General features: G+C 44.5%; 1 protein-coding gene across 2 annotated transcripts in view; it reads left to right on the top strand.

The window, feature by feature from the left end:
* LOC119378272 (RNA transcription, translation and transport factor protein) overlaps positions 1–22,198 on the top strand; it is a 47,656-nt gene that overhangs the window by 16,416 nt on the left and 9,042 nt on the right. The window contains exons 3-4 of one of the 2 annotated variants that reach the window (XM_037647458.2): positions 3,197–3,296; positions 19,293–19,382. In XM_037647458.2, the coding sequence (XP_037503386.1) occupies positions 3,197–3,296; positions 19,293–19,382 (190 nt within the window). The remainder of the gene's footprint in view (positions 1–3,196; positions 3,297–19,292; positions 19,383–22,198) is intronic. The other variant, XM_037647459.2, reaches the window with a different exon arrangement.

The raw sequence follows: 22,198 nt of genomic DNA, 5'->3' as shown, positions 1-22,198 counted from the left end.
ACCAGATCGGAGTTTCGTCAACGTTGCACATGTACAGCACACACACACACACCTTTTATCCGGTGGTGACCCACCCAGCTGTGACAGATGTGGTCATCCACTTACCGTACATCACATACTCCTTGAATGCTCTGAGCTAGACGCTTACAGAAAAAAAACACTTCCCACTGGCGTTCAAGCAACAACCCCTTCATCCAGCGATGTTCATAGGTGGAGAACCTCTTTTTAAATATGATGCAGAATGCATTTTTAAAGGACGTTACAAAACTTTTCGTGTAATCTACGCAGGTGAGCGGTAGCACAGCCTCCTAAGGGAGGCTGCTGCTGCGGATACTACATCAAAAAGAGCACCTGCCTCCTGGCCCTTGGGACCAAGGGCGCTGACGAGGCATCCGTGCTAATACAACACTTCTATATTTTAGCGTCACGATCACCTAGAACTCATCTTCACCATGCACGCTTCACTCCACTTTCATGATTTTAATACATATATGTTTTACGCACCTTTAGTGCGCAGAATTTTAGGCCCTTATACAGCCACTAAACATCATCATTGTTCCCATCCTACACCATTTCCTGGCGCTCTTTGGCCATCAGTGGCCCTTGCGCCATTAAACAACATATAGCATCATCAATGTTGCACATGTGTCCCATCATGTAGCAACGCTGTCGACGAAGCTGTATGATGAAGCGCTGATACTCGACAGCTTGTGATTGAAATCTTCGGGCAGTTTCTGGCACACGGAAGTACGCCGCCGCAGCGCAAAGCCCTTCCGCTTCATAAATCGGCGCACCCACAATGGCGAGCCCTTGAATTGCGCCCTCGTGAGCCCAGAGTCGCGCGCTATCTCGAGAGCTTTCACGTGGATGCACTCCGCCGTCACGGGTAGCAACCTTGCACACAGCTCCCGGACGAACTCCGGCGAGTAGCGTTTCCAGTTCATGGTGCACTGCAGTCCGTCCACGAAACGAAGTTTTTCTTTGGTTGCTGCAGGATGTGATGCGCTGCGTTTGGCTCCTCCAGTATCGGACGCTTTTCTCCGATGCACTGAATTCCCGTTGTGCCGCCAGGTTGCCGTACACTTCGGCATACTCGATAACTTTTTCCTTAAAGCTTATCGTAAACTGCCGTCGGCTACCACTCATTTCTGAAGGAAACAGAAAAATAAAATCAGCGGATAACCGAAGCAGCCACACTTGACAGAAGAAAAAGCAAAATGGCGTTGCCCAGTGGTGCCGCCAGTCCGTCGCTGCTGATGCTCACGATGGCAATGGAGGCTTCTGACTTCAGCTGCCCATTGTTGCGAGACTTCCACATTTTTTTCTGCCAATGACCGGTATATAAGATGAGGGTCGACTTTTCATCGCATTTTTTTTTTAATTCGACCTACATTCCGGTTTTTACGGTAGTTTTAAGCTGTACAGTGGAAATTGCAGTTTTCTTGGGTACAGCGTGCAAGAAACAGATAAGTATCAAAAGCAAAGAATAAGTCGTCCATTTGGGACTTGCTGTTTTTCCTGACCCTATTCTGCTACAACGCACCTTTTTTAAATAATTGTCGCATGAGCTTTTCGCTTGAGTAATCATCGAGTAATTTCGATGATTACTATCTGAAATTACGGGCATTATTCGCGATTTTTAAAAAATGGCTTGTCATAAATTGTCACGTCCTACAACCCTTCCATGGGCCCTCAAGGTAATAATTTAAAAATTAATTCATTTTTTCAATTGCTTATTTCAGTATACCTTTAGGTGTGACAAAATTTTCCCACCTTGGCATTGATTTCGTTTGCGAAGATGACAGGGGCCTGACTGTCGTAGCATTTTTATAAAAAATCTGTGTTGTATAAAAAAGGAACCCTATATATGTCACCACACAATCGCACATTGTGGCATCTGCAGCAGTGTTCCGGAAAGGCTCTGTAGTGTTCCTTGTAGCTCAGATTCATATCTAGAACTGTGGGCGCAGTAATTTAGTCACATCATTCCCTGTAGAAGAAATCTAATGTGCATATTGTATTGCAGATGTATATATTTATCATTATAAATCGTTGCACTTCATCCAAGAAAGATCGTCCATTCAGGAAGGAGTCAACAAACTCGGATTAAGATTTTTTTTGTGGTTCACATTGACACACCATCATTCTTGAATGTAACTGCACGGTTATGATGTGAAAACACTTTTTAGGCCCTATGGAAACTGTAATACGAACCCCTTATTCAGTGGTGGTTGCTTATCAAGACAGAATTACTAGGCACAAGCAATGTTTCGTAACATACTTCTTTGCATAGAAAGACCTGTTGTACAGGGCTCCGTGTTTTCGGAGTTTATTTTTCTTGAAATTCAGAGGGTGTTTTTCGGAGTTCCTTTTTTGGCAGAAATTCAACATTTATCAGAATTTATCTTTCGCAAATCTCCAATTCTCTAAAATCCATAGTTTTATTTTGTATTATTCTCAGTACTCCAGTATCTTAAACAAAATGATATCTGAACATTAAAACATCAGAACACACCCAGCATTTTGTTGCCTGGAAGGTTCGAATGCACAAACACATATATGCACAAGCACAAATACTCGAATACAAAACACCTACATTTGTGCGTATTACAACTTTAAAGCTTGTTGTAATGCACGCAAGCATACCTTACGAGGTCCATATATTCGATGTCATCTGGCGTGCCCCAGTGTTGCGAGGGCACCGTTATATCAAGATCTTGTCTCGTGCTCCCAGGGGCCCTACATATGTTGACGTCTCACTCCATGCAAGACAAGCCCTTTGTTAAATGTGCGATGGGTGCGGTCTACGGGATACTGTTGACATGAGGTAAAGTTTATATTGGCCAAACCGGCCGATGTATTAATGCTTGCTTAGAACATGCCCTTTCGATAAAGAATGGAACAGGGTCATATTGGCCGTTAAAGTCTGAGCTTATCGGATAAATCCGAATTGTCAAAAATTTTACCGGCGAGTGTTTATTGGATTTTTTCTGATTTATCTGAAAACTTGGAGCTCTATTGATGTAGCAGGAAATGTTTCTGCGTTAGCCTTGCATAGTGTGAAAAGGGATGTTGTTCGCTATAGGTTGTATCAGATTAAAAGAGTTGTCATTGCTGGTAGCCATTGCAACTGTTTAGGAGTAGCTGCAGAATTGCTGTCTAACGCAACACAACTATGTCTTTCATGACCGTGCAGTACCTGCAAGACTTGGGCTGCCCGCACAAGAGTTCGGACACAAAGACCGTGCTAGACTGGCTGCTTGGCTTGGCTGTGCACCTGGAGTACTCGGATGACCGTAAGTGCACCTGTCGCTAAATTTTTTGAAAAAAAGTCATTTCTTGAAAAATTGGTCACTTTGAGGAATTCACGTAGATATCATGCTTCAAACATTACTTCTCTCGGCTTCACAAAAGACAATTACCACAAAAATAAGTGAAAGAAGATGCAGCAAGCATCATCTTTCAGATAAATTGTGGGGCTGTGCAAATACTTGAAATTTTGTATATCAATCAAATATGTTTACTCAAAGGTGTGAATAATTCTGTCTAATATTGCCTGTGTGACCTGCATTCTATGATAGATCAGCATTCATATGTCAAACTGCCTGTTTTTAAAGCAGCACACCAGTGTGAGTGCACATATTCTGCTTTGTATGACTTGCACGGAACTCATTACCACACTGCGAACATTATAAACGCATGTTGCTACTCAGTGATGGCTGCCCTCTCGTGTTTACACTGCCTCCCCCTGAGCTTACCTCCTCACAACTTTATGCTGAACTCATGCTGCATTTTTAACGCAGTAGCATTAAAGAGCTCGTTTCGCAGAAAGTCCAGTGTCGTTGGTTGTGAGCAAAACATCAGCATTGTCCGTGAGCAAAAACTTGAGATAGATGCAAATAAATAAATGATCAAAATTTACTGTTCAAGTGAGAATCGAACCCAGGACTCTTGGTTGGCAAGCAGGTGTTCTAACACCATGCCAGTTCTTGACACTGTTTCAGAAAAAAATCCTCTATGAATCTCATGTAGCGCAAGGACTGTCCTTAACACATTGGATATTGCGTGGCAGAAGCGTAGAATCGCATCAGGCGTCAAAACAAGTCAGTTGCGCAACGAGTGGCGGCTGGTTTGAAGGCCCGCCAGTCACAAAGCACACGGGCATAATTAATCATCATTATGAGCAACAGCATTAACCAATCCACCTTTTTCACGATGCCACTGTGCATGTGCCCTTTCCCTAGCAGAAAAGTCACAAAACATCTGTTTATCTCGGAGGCTTTCCTTCTGACGATACTGGTTGTCCCGGCCCCTACCAAAACCCTACAGAAACGGCAGAGGAGGTGGATTGTGCAGCTGCATGTGTTGCCTTACGGATGCATAGTGGGTACTTGGCCAATTTGCAAAAGGAAGAATTATGGTGGAAGGGGCCCTTCGCAACTGCACTTGCAGTAGGCATTCTAGGATAGTTTAAAACAGCCAGTGTTACGTGCACAGATCTTCCTTTTCTTTCTGTACGGGTCCACTGAGAAGCGAAGCTAGGCTAGCTATTGAGAAGGTGATGCAAACGGGGCCCGATTCTGCTATTGCATTCTACTCTTGAAGACAAATCTCTAGTGTCCTCCAAATTTTTTTCTTTATTTCTGTCTCTGCCATGCACAAAACGTGAAGCTGCTGATGCTCATCTGATATCTACCAGTGCATCTCAAGAGGTATCTGCTGTCCTCATGCAGCCAGAGTTGAAGAAAAATGCTTTGTGTGAGCTAGATACCAAAAAGAGTTCTAATTGAAGCGACTGATCGTGCTGCTGACTCAACTCAATGACCGGCTCTACACGCAGTGTTTATTGCCATCCCTTTTTGTATACGATGATGTTGACTGTACATGGTGGATATTCACTGACTGGCTGCCCATACTGGCGCTAGTCCAATTCGTATCCAATTCAATCCACATCAAAACTGAAAATCAGGACAAGTTTGATGGCAATAGATGGCTGATATTATTAAAGGGGCCATGACACAGTCACCCAAAGATATGTGGTTTCCAGCGAAAGCTAGAAGTAGAGGGTCTATTGTGCCTATACAAATTTCAAAAGTGGGCCGTAAAGGAATATTTCAGTGCAAAACAATCCCTAGAAGTCGCCGGCTGTAAACCCCAACCACCGCCGGCGACCGTCATTTTGCAATGGCACGTGTGACGTCATGTGCGGCACGAAACGGAGCCGTCGTCTTCTACGTTATCACGTGCAGCTAACCACGGAGCAATATCGTTCGCCGCAATGCAGACGCTTGCACAGCTAGGTGCTTGTTACGTCACGGCTCGCGAGTGCACCAGTGGCCTGATTCTTGGGCCACTCGCGTATTTATAAAAAATTCGACTATAAATTAAGTACTCAACCAAATGCGCTAAAATTTCGCCAGCTTATTTGCGAATGCACAAGGATTAATCCACATAACACAGATTACGATCGAAAATTGTGTGTCATGGCCCCTTTCAGGGTCTAATTCTCAACATGAGGAAGTAAAAAAAGTGCAGCTTGCACTAGTGGAGCAAGGCTAGAACCAGCAGCGGGGCTAGTGCTTGACCTAGCTTTTTATAAGTTTTTGCTAGTGATGCCAAGCTATTGCTGAGACGCTAAGTTTTTGCTAGTATTACTAAGCATGGTTAGGCTTGGCTATCCTTCTCCAGTTTCGGTCGCTTCGCCTCACTATGCACGTGGTTTTGGCAGGAACATGTCACGTGGCTAGCTGTGACGTGGTTCTTGGCGGGAAAATGATGCGTGACCAGTTAAGTGATTTTAGTCACGTGACTAGCTGTTACTTGATGTTATGTGATTAATCACGTGGCTAGTTACATGTTGTCATGTGATTTTATTCACGGGACTAGATGCTATATGATGTTACGTGATTTTGGTCACGTGACTAGCTGTTACGTGGTCATGGATGTAGCGTAACTACAGAAGGACTGACATTTGGGCGAGTATGGCTCTTTTAAACATAATGAGTGGATTCAGCACGATATGTTCCAGATTACTGGAACATAAACGCTCACTAGTAGGCAATCCTTATTCACATCTGGCTAGACATTGTAAGGAACATGGGTGTACAGCGATACTTGCGGACACTTTGTGTATTTTTGTGCATGCGGATCAGGCTACCAGAGAAATTATGGAAGCTTTTTGGCATTGACAAAAAAGCCATAGTTGTGTAAGCGTGCCTTCTATAGCCCTGCATGACAGAGAAATTTCTTCCTTGAATAGTTTTGTCACCTGATACAGTTGGTTCATGGTTAGTCCACTTTTAATCCAGTGATTCCACCCCTGCGACAACTGCGCCAAAGTGCGCCAGATTTACTGCGCCATCCTGATAATATCGATGGAAATCGCGCCACACTGCGTCAGAGTCTGGGTTTGGGGGCATCTATCACTGGCAATCGTGCACCGCCAGCACGTCAAAACATGTGCAGCTGATCTTGGGGCCGCCAAAGTCACAACCACGGACCAAGAATTATCCCGCTGAATAAACAGCATGCGTCCCGAGTAAGCCACGGTGCCATGCACAGTGCCGACGCAGCTTCTGTTGTCCAAGTCGGCCCAACGGCAAAATGCGCTTTCTGCAGAGGCTCGTGACATCTCGGCCAATCACTAGTGCGAAGGTGTGGCGGTGATTCGACGTTGTTTGTTCTAGAAACACTGCTGGTATAGCTCGTTTCAAGTGTCGCATGGCATGTATAATTAAAGCAATGCTCAGTAATAACTACATGTGTGCAGCTAAAATGTCTGTCACTTCTTTTTCTGGACATCGTGGAATGAAATCTGGGAACACTAACAATAGACATATGGAAAGATGTAGAATTTTCCATGCTTCGCATCCATGGAAGAGCATGTGAATGGTGGGAACGCATTGGCAGTTTTCCTCAAATGTTTATCCATGAATCTTCATCCAGAAGAGCTTTTTCGTAGTTCCTTCCACCAGCACATCCGGGTTTGTAATCGCTTTTGCGGTAAATACCCGCTAAAAGGCTCTGCCCTTTGAGCTTGTGAGTGCCAGGGTCCCAATTCGAATTTTTTGCTTGCTTTTTTTTAGATGTCATCTGTTGTGTGCCTCCTGATCGGAGCAGCTGCAATTCAGTTTTAATATGCGCAGCTGTAAGTAGCGGGCCTGTCGCTGACGGCCCTGGTATCGGAAGGCCCACTGCGAAGTGGCTACGCCATGTTACGCGTCTGCCCCTTCCTTTCCAGGATCAATAGCTAACGGTAAAAAAAAATACAGCAAAAAAAGAGGTCACCCACTACATTGCGCGAGGCCATGCCAACAGCACCGGAGCTACTGGAGACAAGATGGACACTTAGGGACAACCCGACTACCTACAATGATCTCATTAAGACCTTTTACCTCAGACGCCGAGCCTTTCCCCCCCACCTCACCCCAAACTCAGCTGGGCACAGGCCACCACTCTGCGTCTACTACAAACAAACACGTATCCCTCCCCTGCCCGCCTCCACCTCATATACCCGACATGTACACTACCCGCAACTGCTGGTGCTGTGGCACTCACCCGGCTATGCTTCCGCACATGCTGTGGGAGTGCCCGGCACAGTACAGACACACTACCACCAACCCCCTTTCGTCGAGGCTGCGCGAGGCTCTACAGAGCTCCGCTCTCGACGAACAAACTTGGGTGACCCAGCACGCCTGTGAGGCGGTGGCGAGGCAAGCCCTTGACGTCCACTCATGGGAGGCCTAGGCCCGGCCACCTAAACCTGCTGGTTTCTCCTAATAAAGTTTATTCCTCCTTCGCTTAAAGGCGAAGCGATAAAATCGATACCAACAAATTGTATTGTTATACAAAGTGAGGCTAGCAGCTAACTCTTTTGAATCCGATCTTGCGTAACTCAACAAAACGCTTGTTTAAAGGAATATGGCCGCTCCAGGGAACGAAGCAATTTTTGTGCTGCCAGTTCTCTAAACATGAAGTAAGTGTTGAGAGTGCAGCATGTTTACGAGCCGTCTCCTGATGCCTCGAGATAGCGCGCGCACCAGTGACTGCACCCCTCGAGCGACGAAGCCCTCCCTCCGTGGCGTCCCTTCGTGCTCCTTATGAAAGGCGGGCGGGGTGTTTTCTCACTGTTTTATGAGAAATTGACGGCAGGCCTCACGCAGGGTGATTTAAGGGGATCTCCACCTTCCAGGCAACCCAGCGCGTGCGCAAACTATAGTCTGGAAGCACTGCAAGAATACTCTTGCTACTGGCCTCAGAAAAAGGGAAGGGAGTGTCGGAGGAGGTTGGCTTTTTGACAACACCCTCTACACTTCTGAAGACTGCTGCCATGACGTCATGAAGCAGCGGCGGCAGCGGCTCGCTACCAAGCAGTAAAAGCTAGCATAGTAACGTCTGCTGTGTGCTTGCCAGTGTCTTTTCTTTCGTCAGTGTTCCTGTTTTGCGCGTAATAATTCATTTCCCCAGATTGAAGGAATTGCATGCAAATATTAACGGTCAGAAGAACCTCACATATTTTGACATCTTTTTTTCTTTTGTGTACAGTAAAATAAGTGCTTACTATTGGGAATAGTAAACTCGTAAACACAGTTTTACTGAGCTTATGCCTGTATTTCAGCTCGGTAGTAAGCAGAAATAGGTATATCAAATGCCCAGAAACTTTGAATAATTTTTGTATTCTGTTCTTGGTTATAGATCCTCTAGGAAGCAGAAATTCGCGACTGACTGATATATCGACCACAAAAGAGTCTGAATTAGTAGTCACACCTCGAAGAGAATGATCTTTGCATAAAACATTAAGGGAAGTTCGAATGAAAAACAAAAAAATGATTCATAGAAACAAGCTAACGTTCGACGTTTAGTAAAACTACAAGGTTAACTTGTAGTGTGAAAATTCTCCACACATTTCCCATGTTGAGATGCGCTTGCCAGTGGTAGGGAAACCGTGGGCAGGTAATAAATAAACCAGAAGAAATATAATACCAGGTCACGAGCGTGCTTTATAAATGAGAACAGGAGACTAATGGCATCTTGTCTCAATAATATATTCACAGCAGAGCCAAAGGAACTTCCAGATCTATTTCTAGCTGAGTGCTTCCAGCTTTCTCTTCCTTGATTTCAATTCAGCCTCTAAAATGTAATAATCCATTTTGCTGAAAAAAAAATGTTTAAGATTCGTGCTGCACCGTAACACCTGCTTCAGAGCCAGCTCTCTAGCGTGTCCATCGTTCCGGTTATGAAAATATTACGACTCGCCATTGGTTAGGAGCTCCACATTGAGGTCTGTAACCACTTGGCACTGGTTTGAGAACTTTAAAAGCACTTCTTTTGACAATTGCTCCACGACTGCATAATTATGTGCAACAGCATTGACGACAAACAGCGCTGAATGCAGGAGACCGCCTCAATTCATTGCTCTGACGAGGTCACAGTGCTTCTCTGCAACACGAACTGAAATTTCTTTATTCACTGTCAGTGCTTCTCTCTGCATTCTCACTCTTGAGTTTCGTCAAGGTGGCGTAGACAGCATACCCTGCCATATAAGCTAATATGTACCTGGATAATGTCCTTCAACTTTTACAGTGTTTCTTCAGTGACAACTACGTTGCAGCCAGGTCGTCAATAGTTAGCTTGCCTCTGAAGGTCATGTCATTGCTCGTCTTCGTCGCTACTCTTGCTTAGCATTCACACAGAGCTATTGTCGCTGCCAAATAGGCTGGGTTATGAAGAACTTGGTTAAAAATGGGAAAGGTGGCCCTTGAAGAAGAAATGTACTGAACTAATACGCCAATCTGGGAGTGTTGGTATATTAACATCTTCGGGTAAACGTGCAGCGCGGCACAAAGGATGAGAAACGGACGACACGAGCCCTGACTCTCAGCTGAAAAATTTATTTTGTGTACAAACAAAAATGTGTTGAAGTCACATGGTGATTGCCACATAAACAAAAAAAGCACGGGAACAAGCCATTCAAAAATTCTATTTCTTTTTTATGCAGTGCGATAGAAGTTTGGCTGACACAACGAGCGGCATCCACGTGCATGTGATAAGCTTCGATTATCTCTCGGCTTGTTTGATCTTTATTTTTGTACATCACGGCTGTTTCTTGAAACAAGGGTTCACATTTGCATCTGCGGCAGTGGGCGGCCAAATTAAAAGTCGTAGAGTTTTTTATGGCACCGTAGTGTTCTCTGAGGCAAATATTCAAACATCGACCAGTCTGCCCGTGATACACCTTGCCACAAGAGAGCGGAATTGCATAAACTACCCCAAAGAACAAGGAACAAACTTACGCGTGTGCTTAACCTGACATGATGTGATTGGCTTGCGCTTAGGTTTGTTGGCCAGATGGCATAAGCTGGATAACCTGTTCTTAAGTTGTCTGATAAGTGCTGTGACATTGTGCAACTTCCTTTTTTCGTTGCCCCTCCTGCTTGGGCCTAAGTATAGGCCTGCAGAACATGTAAATAAATAAGTAAAATACGTGGTTTTAGTCACGTGACTAGCTAATACGTGGTTTTGGCGGGAGCATGTCACGTGAAAGTGTTACATGGTTTCCACGAAAAACAGGTCACGGGATAGCTGTTCCGTGATTTTTCAGTCATGTGACTAGTTATGTGGTTTTTGGCAGGAACATGTCACGTGAGTAGCTGTTACGGGATCTTAGTCACGTGACTAAAGTTACGTGATTTTAGTTACTTGACTAATTGTCGCATTGTGTTACGTGGTTTTAGTCACGTGACTAGCTCTTACGTGTTTTTGGCAGGAACATGTCATGTGACTAGCTGCTACGTGATTTTAGTCACATGATGGTTACGTGGTTTATGGTGGTAACATGTCACGTGACTAGATGTTACGTGGTGTTTCGTGATTTTAGTCATGTGACTAGCTATTCGTGATTTTATGTGATTTTAGTCACTTGACTAGTTAAGTAGTTTAGTCACGTGACTAGTTACGTGAATTTAGCCACGTGACTAGACACGTAATGTTGTGATTTTTAGCCACATGACTAGATGTTACATATTGTTGCGTTATTTAGTCACATGACAAGTTACATGATACGTGATTTTAGTCACGTGACTAGTTACAAAGATGTTACGTTATTTTAGTCCCATGACTAGTTAGATGGTGTTACATGAGTTTTAGTCATGTAACCTACTCACCCATCACATTTGTTGCATTCCACAGCATGTGTTGTGGTCTAGTGGTTATGGCACTCGACTGCTGACCCGAAAGTCGTGGGATCGAATCCCGGCCACGGCGGCTGCATTTTCGATGGAGGCAAAAATGTTTGAGGCCATAAATAATATCCATAAACATAAATGATATCCTCCGCCAGTATTATTCAATAATAGCAAGCACCTAGCGCCTTAGAAAAGCATTTCCCGAAGTACCAAAGGTCATGTATTGCCACAATAGGAATTTTAAGGACATGTTAGTGCATGAAAAAGTAAACCTTTATTCTACTGCCCACATAACAGCTTGTTCTCATCCAAGCTGCAAGACTTGCAAACACCTTCAAGATGACGTGATAGTTAAAAGCACCGGAAGTGATTACGTCCATCATATAAAATCTAACTTTGCATCCAGTAGTTCAAACGTTGTCTGTATGATTGAATGTTCATGTTGTCACAAACGATACATTGGCGAAACGGGACTGCTTGTTAATGGTAGATTAAACTACACGGTGGAAAAATTAGCAAAACAAGTGGCACAGTATCGTAATGCAGCAGGACACAACTTCGATGACCTCAAACTTTACATACTTCAGTAAAACTTCTGGTTGCCAAGAGGCAGAAAATATGCAGTCATACCTTATTCACAAGTTTTATACACTCCAGCCAGGAGGTTTAAATGTTTCAAAGGGGGGCTCTTGAATCCATTTGATATGGTACAACACAACGAAAACCAATGAGTGTTGATTCCTTCTTCTAGGAACTTCTAACCCACCATTGTCAAGTGGTGTTTCTTTCTGACAATCCACGTCTTTCACTTTCCTGTGCTGTCCTCTGCCATTTTGGTAGGGGTTTGGTAGAGCCCGGAACAACCGGTGTTGTCAGAAGCGATGCCTCCGAGATGAAGCGACGTTTCGCGACTTTTCCACCAGGGGAGAGCGCATGCCCAGGGGTGTCAAGAAAGAGGCGGATCGTAATCCAGCGAAACGTCTACCCCTGCTGAATTTGGTTGAATTTCGTTATGCCACAGTAATCACTACAGGCCACTTTTTCTATATCTAAAGGCTGCGATGGGTTCTTCGTGTGAAAACTTCAATTCTCACATTTGACATAACCGCCTAAATCCACTAGTTAAAAAGTTAATTAATTTAACTTTCGTAATTACTGTCCCAAATGATGTCTTTAACCATCTTAAGATGCCTGACGCTACAGAAAAAGCATTTGTGAAAGCAGCTAGCAAATATCGCAATTTCCTGATTTTTGAGGATTTTTGTACACATTTCTTGAAACACCCTGTATACACTATGAATCCAACAGCACAAGTAAACGATCAGGACATAGAATGGAAACACATGACCGCACTGACTTACAACAATTTATTGGAGCTGTTTTTTCACATATAGTACTATGTAGGGAGTCAGCCACTTGATTGCGCATGTCAGAAGCAGATAAACACTTCCCATCAACTTGGAACACCAGTTGCAAGAATAGTAACTCTTTATTAGATAACATGATAGACACTGAACTAACGCATTGATCACCTAACCTCTGAATCATTTGAGCTTCTATTATCTCGTCCACATGTTTGTCCTTATGCTTGCTTACTATTTCCGCTTCTTGGAAGATTGGCTTACCGGTACAGTCTTGACTTTGTTGAGCAACAAGGCCTCCTTGGGCTTTTGTGACATTACTGTCATGCTCCCTGAACCTTTCATTACCACATCGGCCAGTTTCGGCAATTAATTGCCTTGCCCAACTCAGTGGGTCGCATGCTACACCAGCTGCGCAATCTGTGTAGTCTATGCGTTCAAGTTGTGCTTTTCCATTATGGATTCATAACGCTACATGAACAAGTCCAAATTGTTAATATTATATGCACACATACCAACAGATGCACGAACATACATAAGGGAAATCAGGCCCTCTATACCAGCCCCAAAATAAATTCTATAAATAAACTATAAATAAATGTAGAAGTAAAGACAGCGAACAAAGCGTTGGATTATTTGGTTCTTCCAACGGACAAGATCTTCACAGCAAAGACGACGTGGCTCTCCAGAAAAAAGGCGCACCCGCTTCCACAGTTGTTGCATTTTTTTTTCTAAGTTCAAGGGACTAGTTACAGGGTGCGTACAGTCCTTGAAATCCTTGAAAACCCTTGAATTTGAAAAATCCGTTTTCAAGGCCCTTGAAAGTCCTGGAATTTTTTCCGGTCCTTGAAAGTCCTTGAATTTCCTGAGCAATGCGACCTCCGTAATGGGGTAGATCGGCTCCGACCTGACAAACTCCCCTTTTCGGAAACAGTAATTCAGCGCGAGTGCACATCCATACTGAAAGCGTTCCGTATGCCAGTACCATAATTCCATTGTTTCGTACGGAATCCATATGTTTTCCGTATATTTTCCATATGGGCTTTCCAAGCAATGCAGGTTAATCATTATTAACACCATTATAACATACATTTATTTATCTTTATATGAGTGAAATAATGCTACACTGGACGTTTTGAATATGTCTGGTGAACTTGAAGATTATACTGCAAAAACCTCGACCTCTTTTACGTTGTAAGCGTCCATTGCATGTCGTGATCTTGAGAAGTTATCAGTTATATCAATACATTTACTGAGTCAGAGGGCCGTTGCTTCCATGTGCCTGGAAGGAGCGCTAGTGAAATCTTGTCCTCATCGAATGCAGGAAAGTTTCAATAATCAGTCACGAGGCTGTATTCAGCCGGCCACCCTGGTTCTGTCGTTGTTGCAGTCTCGGAAACCCTCCTTCAGAAACTGAAGGGATCGAGAAGAAATAGGCAGCCGATGGAAAAAAGGCCCATGATTATGCCATATGTGCACAAGGTTGCTCACAACCTTAAGAATGTGGCCAACAGGTACAAGGTACCCTTGGTGTTCTCGGCCCCGCAAGTTGGCTAGCCTGTGCCCACGCATTTCTTCTGCACCGAGGCCCTCCCCGTGTGGGAAGAGGCACGCAAGGCCCTTTGTCGCCTGCTCGGTTGGCGTGGTGTACGAGATCCCGCTTAGTTGCGGTAGGGTATTATCGGCCAAACAGGCCGGTGCATAAACGACAGGATGAGGGAGCACGAACTTTCGGTGAAAATAAACTTTCAGCACATTTGCCTGTGCATTGTGGTTCCTGCAAGTGTGAGCCTGGGTTTGCCAGTGTTTCCGTTCTTGGAAAGAGTAACGATGTCTTAGCGCGTGAAATTATGGAAGCATACTATATTAGAAAGAAGAAAGAATGCTGTGTTAGTGACACATCTGTTGCTCTGCGTGGGGGTGAATTTAGTTTCATCGATTCATTTTTCGATTAGTTAATCTTGTTATCGCGGGTTTTTGACGAGCTTGTGAGGCGATGTGCGCGCGCAGGGTCGCTGTGGTTATATATGATGCTGATGTTCTGGGAATAAAGTTAGTTGCGAGTGACGCCCTTTCTGTCCTGTCCTTGCTTTTTTCCTTGATGGTACGCGTCTTTTTGGTTTTTCAGAAAGTTATCAGGACTAGGCATTTTTGTTGTTCTTGTGATACGGATTTATTTATTGTAAGTGCAATAAAATTTTTCATTTTGGAAATTTTCCAGTACAAAATTGTAACTTTGCATGCCGCTTTGAGTCCTTGAAAAACTTGTGAGAGGTCCTGGAAAGTCCTTGAAAATCCTTGAATTTTTCCTTTGGAAACCTGTACGAACCCTGAGTTATTCCCCCACCCCAACTCCCTAATCTAACCTTCCCCACCCCTTCTCCCCCCTTTCTGTGCCATGCCGCTGCCAATCTGTTGAACCTTGCGCCATTCACACGCCGCCGCCGGAGCTGAAACACCGCGCGCCGCTGCCGGCAATTTCTGACCAGCGCACAGGTCTACTGGAGAGTCGTCCTCATATATTGTTTTTACCCAGCCAGTCAAGAGGTCTGTCAAAGGTGTTTACCTTTAAAGTGCAGTAATTTATGTCATAAACGGAATCAAACTGGACACTTGCTGTTGATGGGAACCGAACCCACAACTGCCAATTTACATGTCCGTTGCTCTAGCAATTGAGCTACAACGACGGTCGAAGCTCACTTGCCATCTGTTACAATATTGGTTCGGGGAGCAGGTTTATGCGTGATGTCAGAGACGCTCGTGAGGGCCACAACGAAGAGGAGGCATCTGGCACGGCACACAAACATATATTCTGACATAAAAATACACAAATATAACACAAATACAAAGCACAACAAGACAATGAACACGCCAAGCGTCTTTAGCAAAGAGTTCAAAGAAACGCCGCACTCACGCTAAGGGCCTTGATTTGGCGGTCGTGGCTGCGTTGTGGATCTTGTACGAGAAGAGCCAGGCAGGATGTCGCAGGCTCCTCTGCGTCCGCTGGGCGCCGGGGCCGAATGTGTCGTTGCGAGGTCCCTCGGGCGTTGACGCTCGACCAGGTCCTTCCGACAGATGTTGGCCTCCCGAGCGCTGACGTCCGACCAGGCCAACGCGTCTTCTCTGCTCGAGCTTCTGGCTCCGTCTGATTGGCTGAGGTGGCCTGTTCCTTTTCTTCTTCTTCTTTTTTTTTTTTTTTTTTTTTCCACGCCACGCAGGCACGTGCAGGGAGGCATCTTCAAGATGGGTGAATACTCCTATTATAGTGCGCATGCTTGCGCGTTTTCGGCGCCACTTCGTCGTCTTCTCAGTGGTATCAGGGCACCTCATCACACCATCATTGGGCTTCATTAGGTAGTGCCTGACAGAAAAAAAGCATTGCAAATCCGGAGAGTTGAGATTCTGTTTATTCGTACACCTAGCATCAGCGTACACTGGCTGATCTGAGGCATAAATCGAATGATTAAATTTGCTACTATTTAATTCTATGTGTTGAATGTGTCAGCCACTGTGGTGACAGTGGGTTAATGCATGCATCATACATTTATAACTGCACACCTTTAAAGGGCCCTGCAACACTTTTATAAGCAATCATCGAATGAATTCATTAAACGAGTTGATCGCCTTACAAAACAATTGCCGCTAGGATTTTTGGAATCCGTCAAGTACAAACGGATGCGAGGGATTTGTTAAGAAGTTGAAATACCTCCAGCCACAAATTCTTGGAGGAACCCGACGTTTCGAGACCGGCTTGGTCTCTTCTTCAGGGGTGACTTCTTCAGGGGTGACTTCTTAATTCTTCTACCCAGCCAGACAGACTTCTGTCGAAATGTTTACATTTGAGGGATTTGTTGCACACTTAAAGTGCTTTCTCTCTCCTTTCGTATCTATGAGTGTGCTGAACGCTACACAAGGAGGGATTGACAAGAGGGCAAGAAGCTACGTCTGTCCATTGGCGCGTGTCATGCCCTTAAAGGGACACTAAAGAGCAAAACGATTTTTCTCATATTAGTAAAGCACTCTTTCACAATGCAAAAACACCACGCGTGCTGCGAGAAGACGTTTAGTAAGCGTGAAAACGCGCAATAACAAATGTGGGTGGTGACGCCACCTTGAAATTTCCGCACCATTCGCCGTGACGTCACATGTTTTGACAGCGCCTACTAGGGACTACGTAGTTCCTGATCGGTAAAAATGAAGTACATTGTCCTCTGAGGGGGCCATACACATAGCATACCAAGTTTGGGGTAATTTTGTTGAGCCAGTGGCACCAAAATACGATAAATACACTTTGAAATCCGTGACATCATGCGGGGAGGTTTCGGCGCGAAATTTAAAAATTAAACTTTGAACTAGATTTTCTCTTCTATTAATAAACCTATGATGGCGAAATTAACGGCATTAGAGTTCTCAGAGTACCATTTATCCATCTAAACTGATTCATTGTTTCTCTTTAGTGTCCCTTTAACACGCGGCTTACTTTCAGTGTGATTGCGAATGTGCTGGTGTAATTCTGTACTGTTTGCAATTCTAGCACTATAGAGTGCAGCGCTGGCACGTCGCGGCACCCTGCAATGGCTGCAGTAACTGTGTAACTCACGATGCTGATATCAACCAATTGCCATGGGCTTTGTGTTTATGAAGCGATCATTTTTTATTATGTCATCATTTGTCGAGAGACGAGCAAGCGATTTCTAGCTGGCTTTGAAAATTAATTGTAAATTCCAGGCTGCGTACTGCACTGCACCATAGACAATTTTCCGCAGCTGGTTCGTGCAATTAAAATCATCAAATTGTGCCACTGGCACCGTAGCCTTGGAGTCCCCGGAACGTGGCCTTGACCAGCACTGCTCAGTATGTCTTCATCTGCGCCGTGCTGTCTGCTTAGTGTCCCCATAGTGTCTGCACGCGTTCATTGGGTGAGTAAAAGCGAGCATACGGCAGCACCTGAAAAAATACGACATTGTGGCAACCGTTGAAATGGGTTCCTTCCGCCTTGATTTTATCACGTCGTCATCATGTGCTGCATGGCACGTAAGTGCAACACCTGTGCTGGTATTTGCTTTATATTTGTGTCCTGGAGCTTCGAGAGCAATGTAGGGATCGTTATTTTGCACTGTTTCCAAGATCTACTCTTAAAGGGACCGACAACCAACTTTTGTACCCGTTTTCTTGAGTGCAATGGGAAGCTTGCCAGTCAGAGCTTCTAATCACGGAGTGGTAACGCGGAGAACGCCGTAAAACATTTGTAATCAGAGTTTTTCGATCTGCAGCGATTATGCAGTCTTAATATCACATGCTGCAAACAGTGAGAGGTGAGCGCGATAGCGATTATACGCCAGCAGTGGTGACAAGTTATGCCCTAAGTATGAAAAGGCAATGTTACGCTTGCAAAGCCTGCGGCCGCGACTACTGCTTTCTAGCCTATTAAATTATTTTACAATAGTTATAGCGTTTTTTGGGGCTTCTATAGAAGTACTTTGGCCGTACACAGGTCGCTTTATCACGTTTTAGTCATGCCAAGCCAAGCTAAGCCTTCGAAAACGAAACAAGTGGTAGGATATACCAGCAGTGCTGTTCATGAAGTGGTAGCAATCCTCCACAGAACAGTAAGTCGATGACATTTTGCGAGCAGCAGCGTGAACTCGCGTGCTACTCTTCAAAAGTCCGATACGACGAGAGCAGACGAGAGTCGAGCTACGCGGGAAACGCCGCCGGACGCCGCGCGCATGCGCCCCAGCCTCCGTTTCACTGGAAGTCACGAAAGCAGTGCCGCATCTCATGCTTTACTTCTTTTACCTTAGAAACAAACGGGAATTGACAATAACATACATATTCAAATTTTCAGCCCTCGTTCTGGTGCGTGTAAAAGCATTAGACTACACACAACAAAGTGCTTAAGACTGCATACGTCTGGTTCATGGCGTTCGCGCTAGGCTACGCGACATACCGGTGTTTGTTACTTTTAAACGCAATTTAAAAATATAAATCCTACTCAGATCGCGAAAAGTATTCTGGGATCTGTCACTATAATTCACGGCCTTTTCATTTCCACCAGGATCTATTCACCCGTTCTGGCCAGTTGTCGGCCCCTTTAAATCCTCACAGACAAGGCTTGGCAGGCGTCGCTGAATGAACAGCTGATCTCAATAATAAAAACAAAACGTACCTAATGCTTTATTACCAGTGTGAGATGACACAAAGCGATAGCCGATTTCACCGTTTGTTTATTGCTGTCAGGACATTGGGCAAGTAGCAAGCGCAAGTTCGGATCGAAGCAGGTGGTCGTGTTTGCATGTGTACTGCCATGTCGATTTGTAACCACAGTTACTGGTGGTTGCCGATACTACAATTAAAGGCATATGATGTAAATGCGAAATAGAATACATGTTTTCACATATCGCTGAGGCAACTACGTGCCAAATAAATGCAAATATCTGAGCCTTGTCAAATTTTAGGCAATTACATATGGAACTATGTTTTGCTGCCCAAGCATGTGTCGTGCTTACCCCTGCTGCAACATGCTTGTGTGGGATGGCCACGGCCGCTTCCCTCGCCCGAGGGCAGTCACGATCACGTGATCAAACATGGTCATGCCTGTGCGTTGCTGTGGAAATAGTTGATATTATTTGGCAACGTTTTGACCAAGCTGAAAAAAGTGTTGCAGGGCCACGAGTAAACGAGAAAGAAATAGGGGAGCTAGTCACTCTATGTATGCATGCCAAGTGCACTGCTTTGTTGTTTGCAGCGGACAAGTACGTGGAGGCCAGCAAGAAGGCCGAGCAGGACACAGGTGCCCCCAAGATGGTGCATGCAAACCCTCTGGATGACTTGGACTGTGAGTGTCTGGACAATTGCTTATTTTACGTTTCATGCATCAGGTTCAACACTGTGGAAGCTATTTAAGAAGTTCGGTCACGAAAATGTGGAAGCCCATGCATCTCACGCTCGGATTTGATCGTTGCAAACGTGGCCTCCACGATTGACTCCAGCTACGCACTAGCTGAAATAATCGCTGAGGTCACAAGAAAACAAAGAGACGCTAAGTGATCCAGAACATATTGCAACAGTACAGATAATGGTGTTTGTTTTTTCTCTAAGGCACAAGGCATCTTTGTTTTGGCAGCATGTTGGTGTACAGCGCGAGGAACGACGAAGACCGAATCTCTTCTCAGCACGTGTGCCGTTAGGTGATTCGCTGTTACTCTTTCCAACGGTTTTTTTCACGCTTCTGCGCAGTGTTGTATGTTTTCTGCTTTTACATACATGTGTTTTTCAATAAATCTTTTCAGTTGCGAGTCAGCGCTCGTCCGTGTCCCTTCTGTTCTTTCGGTCTTCGTCGTTCCTCGCGCTGTACACCAACATGCTGCCGTACCAACTAGCCCAACTTTCAACACTGTTGCATCTTTGTTTATTACTCAGTACAAGAACAAACGTGGTAAAAACATTGAACTATTTCTTAGTGTGAATGCAAGAAGCCTCGCCAGCTTCCGTGCACCGGATATATGAAACGGAATATGGAGTCTTTGCCATGTGCACACTGTACTTCTATGCATGTGGTTACTGTTGGAGAAGGCAGGCCTCCACTTCTAGCCATGTAAACATTTTCGCAGCTTGTGTAGCAAGCGAATCGCAAGCACTGTGGGTACAGGATATTGAGGCAAAGAATTATTGCAATAGTTAACTCTTAGTGGCTCCAGACTTCTGTGATCAGATTATGTGATGCTATTGGTAGGGATGGGATCGCAAAAGTAAACTTGTTGGAAGTAGCACTTGTGTGTGTGTGTGTGCTTTTACCTTTCTTAAAAGTGGATTACCAGAGTGCCGCATTGGTGACTTTTGTACCCTAGTTACTCTGGCACACTGGCCTCAGTTTCGAAAAACCTCGGTTAACCAAAGTGAACTTTATTACCACCAAATGCAGTTGACTCCTGTTACACGGGAAAAGCTGCCCTCAATTTTGGGCTCTGAAGCAGGTCATGTGACACTGAACTTTAGGAAAAAAATATGAAGATTGGCCTGCTTTCTTAGATATACTCGAAAATAAGATATATTTTCTTTATATAGTGCCTTCCTCTTTTCATCTGCAGTCCCCGAGCGTTTCGCTTCAAGTGCTTTGACAATTTTGGCATAACTTAAGATTGGTCTCGCAACTGTGTGCAAAGTCACCTTGCGGTCACTGTGAAAGCCAAAACAGTCAGTTGCTTGATACGTTTGTTATTGACTCTTGAGATGTGCATGGTTTCTTTTGCCGGTCTGTTTTGTGTATCATTTATTTTATTCATTTATATTCATAATATCTCAAAGGTCCCACATGGGACATTACATGAGGGGTGGGCGGACAAAAACTGGCGGGTCAGGTTAGATTTCATGACTTGAAAGATGGTCTTCAATGGCAGCTTTGAAATGAGTAATGTCGGTGATGAGGGCAATTTCTGAAGGGAGGGCGTTCCATTCCCTGGCATTATGCAGGAAAAATGAACGTTGATAGGTAGTCAAATGGGCACGTGGCAGATACACAGCATTTCGGTGTGAGTGGTGAGAAGATCGATGTGCAGGAACGATGATTTTGTTTCCTGGAGGCAGAGAATGGAAAAACCTAAAAGATAATATTAGGCAAGCACTCTTTCGGCAAGAAGAAAGGGAGGGAAGGCATAGCTGTGATTTTAGGGCAGATACACTGGTTTTTACGAATAATCAGAAAGAATGAACCTTGGAGTGCGGTTCTGGACCGATTCAAGGTACTTAGTGATATTAACTTGATGGTTGTCATAAATAGTACAGGCATATTCTAGTTTAGATTGGATCAACGTTTTATATGCAAGTACCTAGTTTGACTACAGGGGATGCTGATGATAAGTTACAGCGTAGATAACCTAGTAAGCGATTGCAGAAATTAGTTAATTGTTGAGTACGATAGGTCCAGGACAGATCACTGAGATATGTACACCTAGGTATTTGAATATCTTGCATTGAGTTAAGATGTTGTTGTTAAGGGAGTAAGAAGGTGCTACATAGTTACGGTGGCGATGAAAGGACACGTGGGAGCACTTACTGATGTTAAGGGACATGCACCATTGGTTGCACCATGCCTGGATTTGGAGGAGGTCATCCTGGAGAGTGGAAGAGTCTACAGAATTTGTTATTGGTCGGTACAAAACACAGTCATCCGTAAAAAGGCGTATATTAGATGATACGTTAAATGGCAAGTCATTAATATCTATAGGAAGAGTAGCGGTCCAAGTGCAGAGCCTTGCGGCACACCAGATAAGACAGACGATAGTGACGAGGGAAAAAGTCGGTGGAAACAATTGAAGGCGATCGGTCAAGAATTCACGTATCCAATTAACTGTGTTGAGGTGAAGGTGTAGGTGCGAAACTTTATGCATGAGAAGATTAGCATGAGAAGTCCTTGTTGCCGTCGTCCTCAATTTAAGTTGAACCCTCTTTGTAAGTCCCCAGGTTTCTGCTCCGTAGGTAAGTACCAGTAAGATGCAGCTGTTATATACCTTCCTCTTGAGGATAGTGGTAGATTACCATTCATGATTGATAATGCTTGCCGAATGAGCCCCATCCCATCCTTATTCTTCTAGTTATTACACTCTCATGGTTCGGCTCCGCAGTTACTACCTGTCCTAAGTAGATGTACTCCTT

This window comes from Rhipicephalus sanguineus, unplaced genomic scaffold (assembly GCF_013339695.2).
Source record: "Rhipicephalus sanguineus isolate Rsan-2018 unplaced genomic scaffold, BIME_Rsan_1.4 Seq757, whole genome shotgun sequence".
Lineage (NCBI taxonomy): Eukaryota > Metazoa > Arthropoda > Arachnida > Ixodida > Ixodidae > Rhipicephalus > Rhipicephalus sanguineus.
The sequence above is the reverse complement of the archived record's forward strand: the minus strand, read 5'-3'. Positions and strand labels throughout refer to the sequence as shown.